At 37.2% G+C, this 8,496-nt stretch overlaps 1 protein-coding gene across 2 annotated transcripts in view; it reads left to right on the top strand.

The window, feature by feature from the left end:
- Window positions 1–7,480: 7,480 nt before the first annotated feature.
- Window positions 7,481–8,496, top strand: part of LOC145774040 (kelch-like protein 12) — a 42,914-nt gene continuing 41,898 nt past the window's right edge. For both annotated transcript variants that reach the window (XM_082585177.1, XM_082585176.1), the window contains exon 1: window positions 7,481–7,577. In XM_082585177.1, the coding sequence (XP_082441303.1) occupies window positions 7,516–7,577 (62 nt within the window). In that variant the 5' untranslated portion in view covers window positions 7,481–7,515. The remainder of the gene's footprint in view (window positions 7,578–8,496) is intronic.

Genomic DNA, 8,496 nt, shown 5'->3' with positions numbered 1-8,496 from the left:
CTACAACATGTAAAAATCAGAGTGTGTTAAGTTTTTGCTATGTGAAAATCAATAGTTTGTTGAGTTTTTGTTCAATATGAAAAGTCGGTTCTTTCAATATGGAAATCAGTTGAATGCAATATCAAAAGTCAGAACTTAAAACCAGTATCAAGAAATCAGTCTTGGTAATTCTAAAGCAATATATCAGTTTCGTTGTTGCTACTGTTTTCTATTTTTGGCACTGCCAGGATGACGTTTGGATCAGTTTATTGTTAATGTAGCAGCGACGACATTTCGTATCCAGTTGTTGGTGGTGGAGCTTTAATATTCCGGTGTTTTCCTTTACTTTCTGTGTTGCTGGATCGAAGATTAAAAACTATAAACAATTACGTTGTGAGCAAGCATTGATCTTCTGAGTTGAGTTAGTAAACAATACAGCAGCGTAATCGACCTCGTGTCCTATCATTCCTTGCCGACTTTGCCCAGGAATGTTGCCATCCCACTGATGGCTGTGTATGGGTGGATATGCTGAAAGCAGCGTCCGCTACAGATTCAATGTCTGAATATTGAATAATATTCAATCATCGGATTTGCAGAAGGCGTCGTTGGATTTTCAAAAAATCGCCGAATAGGAAACTCGCCGAAAAAGGCTCTGGCCGAATAGGGAACTCGCCGAATAGTAGCAGAACCTTTTTATAAAAGTAACCAAACAAAGCTAAGCAACACCTTAACATTACAGTACTTTTAACAGGTATAACATGTTTTTGTTAAATGTTGTGGTGGTGTTGCTTAGCTATGTCCATTTATGGTTGAAAAAGTACTGTGACCTCCCCACCCGAATTGTTTTGTAAAAGTACCGGTAGGCTATTCACCAGATTTATATAAATTCATATTTTGTAGTTGCCCAAATCAAGATGATGCATTTATGGATATTATGAAAAAAATTAAAGACTTTGTACATTTTGATGCGAGGCAACTGCATCATGCCAATTTGGGCAGTTTTATAAATAGACTATGATCAGATAATTTCATATTTTTTGTTGCCTTAATCTAAACGATACAGTTATGTAAATGGGAAAAATTAATGAATTTGTTCATTTTGGGTAAACTGCCTCACGCTAATTTGGGCAGTTGCATAAACAGACAGACTAATCAGTTTCATCAAATAATTTCATGTTTTTAGCTGCCCAAATCAACACGATGCATTTGTAAAAATTAATAAAATTAGCTATAAAGCAAATTTTGTGTTTTGATTTGGGCAGTTTCACAAAAGTATTAGAGACATATTTTGGTGGCTGCCCAAATTGGCATGATGCAGTTGGTTAAATGCATTTCATACTATAGTTTGATCACCATGCAATACAATACATCAATACGGGTGTGCCAAATGAAAATTTTGCGGCACATTTCTTGTGCAAAAAAGAGGCTGTACTTAGTTTGATAGGTAAAAGATATTAATTTATAGTTTTTCTTAATTCATGCAATTTGTAGCTTTTTATATAGCAATTTTTGCCCTAATAATTTTAAGATTTTGCCCGGATTCGCGACGTTTTGAAACAACAGGGGGGGCGGCTGCCCCCCCTGCCCCCCTGGCTCGTACGGCTATGGTCCAAGGATAAAGATTCAAAACCGCCCCGATAGCTCGATTGGTTTGCGCGTCACTTCTGGAACGAAGAAGCTTCAAGATCAAGCGGCGCTGGTTCGACTCTCGGGGTGTGCGCTTGAGCAAAGCACGTTATGGACTGCCTCCATTCAGCGGCATCTCATGGATGGAGTAATTTCCCGGCAACAAAACTTTAACAATCGGAAACTTCTTTCTGTCAATCTCGTTGACCGGGCCTGCGTCAATCGTTCAAAGCCTCTACAGTCTACAAGTATGCGAAACCGCCAGGAAGAAGCTTTCCCAGTCCGAGGATAAAGATTCAATCAATCAAAGCAAATCAGATTTTTATTGGAAACATGGCTCATCGAAAGATAAAACCAGATTAGACAAACAAGCTGACACATTCGGGGAACCACCGACCTCGAGATTGGGTTTTATCATAGATCTCTTACATAGATATGAAACTTAGCGGTGCGCAACAATGTTTGAAGGCTAACAGCGTAGCTATGGCTGTACGCATTTACTTGAAACTTGGCACAGCAAAACAACTTTATTTTTAATATATTTTTTTTGGTGTTTGTTTAAATAAAACGTTCTTCGTTTTCAAGTTGACGTATGGATTGCTTGTGATGACGTCACATTCTCGTTCCGCATGGACTGCTTTGTGAAGATTTTGGTGATTGGAAACAAAACACAGACTAACTTTCTGGCGGTTGCATCAAAATGAAGGGACAACATCAAATCGTAGCATGGACTAGTAGAATATCAGAACCACTATATACCTAGTCTGGAAAGTCATGTTTTGAGGTTGTTGTTTACAGTGCCACCTAAGAAAGATAGGGTCAACTCACAGAATCTGCTTGGAGGGTATGCAAATGCAGGCATATTGTCGTGAAACTGTGCATGATATTGTGGTTGCAGACTTGTTTTTAACTAGGAAGTGGCTATTTTTCCACAATCAGGTGTTGCCAGAGTTAGGATTAAAGTTAGGAAGGGTTAGAGTTAGGAATAAGATTAGGGTTTTAATCTTCCTAGGACTCAAAAAAATTTCCAAAATACAAGTTTTTGTTTTCAACAGCTTTAAACTTTTCTCAAAGTAGGGCAGAATTCCTTATCTGGCAACACTATTGAGGCTATTATTACCCTATAGTTACAGTTATTATCTAGAAAAATTCGTTTGTTCTACTTTTCTGAGGCTTAGGTTAGCATGTCTACAAGTAGTTAAAAGATGATGTGAGTTTTCAAATTACTAAGGAATTGATTAGTTTATACTTATAGTTTGAAGTACTGTAGTGGTCTTTAAAAATCATAAGTTTCAATGTATCAAGTATACATAGGCGTCGAAATAGGGTGGGCAGGGTGGGCGACGCCCACCCTGCCGTGAAACGAGGGTGGGCAAAATATGTTTCGCCCACCCTGTTTTCATGACACTTATGAAGTGTTCGTTACAATTATTTCGGTTTTTGTTAAATGCTGAATCATCCAACCAACTGCAGCGCAACTTCTTGTTTTACGGTATGTCTCTCGCTAGGTATCCGACAGAACAAAGCAATTCCGCAACAACGCTGCGTTGAAAAAATGTAGTACTCACTGCATTGTTGTTGCTACGGCAACTGCCACACGCTGGCAATTCCTGGTGAGAGAAAGCCACGTTTGATCTTTTCTCCGAATGTTCTCACTTTCGTTACGTCACAGTCAAACTTCAGTTCCGGGTCAGCGTAAGGGAATATGAATATGACATCATAATGAACATGACAATAAAATAACCGATACAAACTATGTACTGAAACAATCGCTTTTTACAAATCTTTGCTTTTTACCAGTGTTGTAGGTTGACGGCGTCAAGTTTTTGTTGACGCTGATGCTGGCGCCGTCAGTTTATTTTTTAGTTGACGGAAGTAATAGCGCCGTCAAATATTTTGCCGATTTTAAGCGTCACGCGCTATGCGTCATTGTTTGTTTTCATGGAAAATCTCGTTTCATAATGTATTCTGGCCAGCGCGACTCATCCGAATTACCCGCTTTCGCGTTGGTTGGAATGGTTACCTGGAATACAAGCGGAAGAAATTCGCCAAATGTTGATCACTCATATCGTGAGCAGTAGGCTATCGAGAACGAGGGATCAGTGAGAGAAAGCGAAAAATCAATGAATGTCATCGCGGAGGTTGAAGATACTTTATTTGTAGTGGACCTCGTTAAAAAATGTATATATATATGCTAAGCCATCACAGCACGCTTGGAACAGTGATACCTTTCCGAGTAAACGTTTTCAAGACTTGTTTTTGAAATACAACACCATCCAGTGCTGCTGTGGAACGCATGTTTTCACTTGGAAAGAACATTATGCGTCCCAAACGCAGCAGATTGTCAGACAAACGTTTTGAAGTGCTTGTGTTTCTACAAGGAAATAACTAATAAACTAAGCAGCTAATTACAATACACTATCAAAACATAATACCTGCTCTTTATTTATAGCTATTGTTAGCCTAAACTTGGTTGAAATGCTTCCGTTTTGTGAGACCGTGGCTAAAATAGCGCTGACGCCGTCAATTTCTTTGAGAGCTGACGCAGCACTTTACGCCGTAAAGTTTTTAGGTAATTCGGGCTGACGCTGGCAATTTATTTCATTGACGCGTATAACACTGCTTTTTACAAATCAAAATGCTGCAAATCCGAAGGCGCCACTTTAAGATAACAGGTCACGAGACGCGCTTTTTAGGTCGCAAAGGAAAACATAAAAGAAGTTTGTTTAGTTTAGCAGCGTTCATAAGATCGTAAGAAAGCAAACATCAAACCTATTAAAGCTTAATTGCTGCAGCGACGCTAAACGCAGTCTTTGTGAGAAAGACTAACCATTGCGGATTTGCGAACATACACATTCAATGAAATCTGTTTGAAAACTCTCGCCCACCCAGAATTCCCCTCTTCTAAGAAAAAATCGACGCCTATGCAAGTATATACAGCAGCTTACTAATTGAAGGGTTTAATTATAATACTAAATATTTGTGGAAGCTTTAAGCTGAAGTAGGCTTGAAATTACTACCATAATACAGTCCTCGAAATTAGCGGCGGCACACGGCAGTTGCCGTGGTAAATGCTGCCGCAAACGTCATATTGGCCATTCTGCTACGGCAATAAAAATGCCGTCGCAAAATGAGCATTTAATTCGGACAAAATTGTTCAAAATTTCTTCCTGTTTGATTTACTAGCAGCGTGAGTTTAATCAGCAGAAACATCGCACCAAGACCTAACCTCGGACTATTTTACTTGCTGTGAGCACTTACACAGTCTTCGAAATTAGCACATTTTTACATCGCAAAAACGTTGACGAGGCCAAACGGCAAAACTTGAAATTGCCTCGGAAATTGCTGTGAACGTTTATTACGAAAAAATTGTACCAAAACATGTAAAACGAGAAGAGAAAAAAATAATCGAATAGTCTATCACGACCGCACTGTTTGATTTGTTGTGATGCAATAATACCAAAAGTAGCGATAAAGCGAGCAATGCGATACGCACGCTGTTACGGTGATTCACGTTAAATAACTCATTGGAGGGGAAAAAGTAAGTTAATTTTGGGTTGATTCAACGTTCGAGTCAGAACAAATCGATTTAATTTTCCCGGCGGGTTATATTGCGTAACAACAATGTCCAATAAGAAATTTACGTTTGTTTTACATTAATTCGACATCTAGCGACGTTGAATTATCATTAAATAACGTTAATTGCTCAATCAGGTACCGGTAACAAATCAATAGCTCCCTGCGAGAAGATTGCCTCGATTTATACAGTACACTAACATAATTTTGGCACAATTACCGTTAGGATACTGCGAGCAACACAAAGTCTGTTGGATAAAGAACTAGTCAGAATCGGAATCATCGGAGAATGAGGTTGTCGTCACTGGAATACTTGAAGACGCAAAACTGCCCTTTCATGAACGCGCGATGCCATATGATCAGAAGCACTACTTTTTTTGACTGCCGAAAAAACATTTATCCAATGTTGTACCACTTTTTATATTCGCAACGACACCGGTAAAAAATAAGCATTCGATGAAAGAATAACTTTTGCTTAACAATTAAGCCAGTATTTATAAGGTTGCAAACTGTTTACAGTTCACAAGAGCATTGTCAGCGCATAAAATAGCTTGCCTGATGCTCTAGGCTACCGCCCTGTGACACACGATGAAGAAGAAGCGCATAAAATTTTGTTTGATTAAAGCATACGGCAATTGCCGCCGCAATCCAAGGTTTGTTGATTTGGCGACGGCAATGTTTTTGCCGTCGTAGATGGAAGCTAATTTCGAGGGCTGATAATAGGCAGATTGCTACATAGCCAGCATCATTTCCAGAAACACTGATTGATCAACTAATTCAGTTGACAGTTATTTTAAAAAAGTGTATGCAATGTACAATTTTGGTTCACAAGATTCGAACAGCGTCATAATGTTGTTTACCAAAAACTTTGTGTTAAAGTTGAGCTTGCCTAAAAAATTAGCATGTTTAATGTTATGTTTGTCAAATAACGATGTATATATATATATATATTATACTTTTTTATTCCAAATTCAATTCAAGTATTTGGCAGGCTACTGTAGTGGATACATGACTTCATGTTGCTGTTTGAATGACCCTATGCTGCAAAGCACGAATGCCGCAATACCACAATACATGAATGACACAAGACTTGGTTATTTCTCACTAAAAGGAATTATGTTTTTTTAATAATAATGGGTTTTGAAAAACCAAGTATTAAAAGTAGGCTATAGTTTAATCGGAAACTTCACTGCCAATCTTGGTAACCAGGCCTGCGTTAGTGATTCAAAGCCTCTACAAGTATGCAAAACTACGAGGAATAAGCTATCAAAAAAGGTTGTTATGTAGGCTCCGTATCTTTTTGCGCAACCCGAGCGCCAAGTTTGAAACATAAGTCGTCAACTTATTTTGCTTAATAATCACCACATTTTAACAAACAAGCAGAGTGAATGAAAAGTTAAAACAATGCGTTGTAAGTTACAGCTGTTAGTTAGATCATGGCGCAATCAGAATGGTAGCAAAAGACCATAACCGATCATCTAATCAGCTAAAGTAAAGTGGTTCATGCTTTAATGAATGCATGAAGGAGGCAGCATTAAGAAAAGGCAAAACTAAAACCCTTAAATAATACATGTGATAAAACTATTTTCTTGAAATAAGTACCGGTATATATTGTTATTTTTTTTAGTCACTAAACTTATTTATTGACAGTAAAAATAGAGTGCATAAATAAAGTATATATATATGTCATGTTTGAGTGAACAGGGGCATATAGCCTCTGAGGCTATATTGAATTATATGTTACATACAATATTATATATATGGTAAGAGCAGCCTCTGCGAAACAACAAAATCATAGCTTAAAGACGGCATTAAAAATTAGAAATTTCTATATCAGCCTCACCTTTTTTTCCTTTTTGTTCTGTCACACTAAAACTTCTTGGCTATAACTTCTGTTGTCAGAACAAAATTTATCAATGCACTTTCCTTAACCTCGATGTTAACCAAATAATTAATAGTGGCAGTGCTAAAGAAAAATAGATAATAACCAATAAGAAAGTCATAGTGATAATAAAACGATGCAAAAGTTAAAATATCAGACACAATGGGTGCTGTCTAAGCTTGTATTGATACGGTACTCTTAAAGTAGTCATCACAGATTAAACTATTCAAAAAATCAATTAATTTTGTAAAAAATAACCAAGTCTCCCGGCATTTATGTCTTGCCGCATTATGGCCTTGCGGCATTCAGGCTTTGCATCATTTGTGCTTTGCGGCCTAGGATAGTGTCATTTGGGCAGCGGCATTAAGTCATGTGCCGTGGTGTTTGGTTATTTCTAATGACTAAAACTCAACCTAGTTTCTAGTAAATTTTAATCTGAGTATAGCATTAATATGAAAGGTCTTTTTAAAAACATTCAAAACTATGGAGACAAAATGATGTTGGCATTGAACAGGTAAAGGCTGAAAATTGTAAGCTATATATACTTAGACTTCTTACTAGACCGGGTGTTTAAAAATATTATGGTAACAAGATGCAGTATTGTACAGTAATATCTGCCTAATTTAACACTTTGGCTAAACAGTAAACTTATTGTTTTGCCTGAATTGATACTTTCTTTTTAGTTCTGATAGAATTCTTATGGTTCCTATCTAAATCACACCATTTGTCAGTCCTGACAGAAGAAATATTGTATAAGTTGACAAATGTGGTGCCTGACTGAATGTCATTCTGCACTTTTAAGGTGCTAATGGTTTAGCGGTGATTCTTCACAGTTTGCGTACTTGTTTTGCTTCCAAGCTGTTCAATTACAAGTTTTAATTGGCATATTTGTAAAATGCCAGCTTACATTTTTGAACATTCAAAACCGCTGCTAATTAAGATGTTTGGCAACAATAGGAAAGGTTTAAAGCTAAAATATGTAGTTTTACAAAACATTTCAGACATTGTTATGGCATAAAAGTTGAGATATAAAAAACAACACAAACTTTGCTTCAAAACGCAACATTCTAAGGACAACATTAAGTTAAGCAACAATTTGTTTTCTACAGTGCTTGTTTTTTTTATAATTGCATCTAAAAAAACTCCCAAATTTATTCTAACTTGTGTAGATGGCTAGTGTTTACTTATAAACTAATTTTCTGTAAAGTTTGCCTTATTTGGATGGAACATTCCTAAGATTTCATAATGCATATCTTGACATTTTGCCTAACTCAACATTTTTCAAATTTCTTTTCATGTGTTGAGCTCTAATGTTTTTGCAACTAGGTACGGTATATGTTTTCATATAGCTGTAAGCAGGCCTGGAAAAAATGGGGAATCCGGGAATGACATTCCCGGGAAGTTTGTCGGTTCGCGGGAAATTTTGAGTGTAA

The sequence above is a fragment of the Aplidium turbinatum genome, chromosome 7 (genome assembly GCF_918807975.1).
Source record: "Aplidium turbinatum chromosome 7, kaAplTurb1.1, whole genome shotgun sequence".
Lineage (NCBI taxonomy): Eukaryota > Metazoa > Chordata > Ascidiacea > Aplousobranchia > Polyclinidae > Aplidium > Aplidium turbinatum.
The sequence above is the reverse complement of the archived record's forward strand: the minus strand, read 5'-3'. Positions and strand labels throughout refer to the sequence as shown.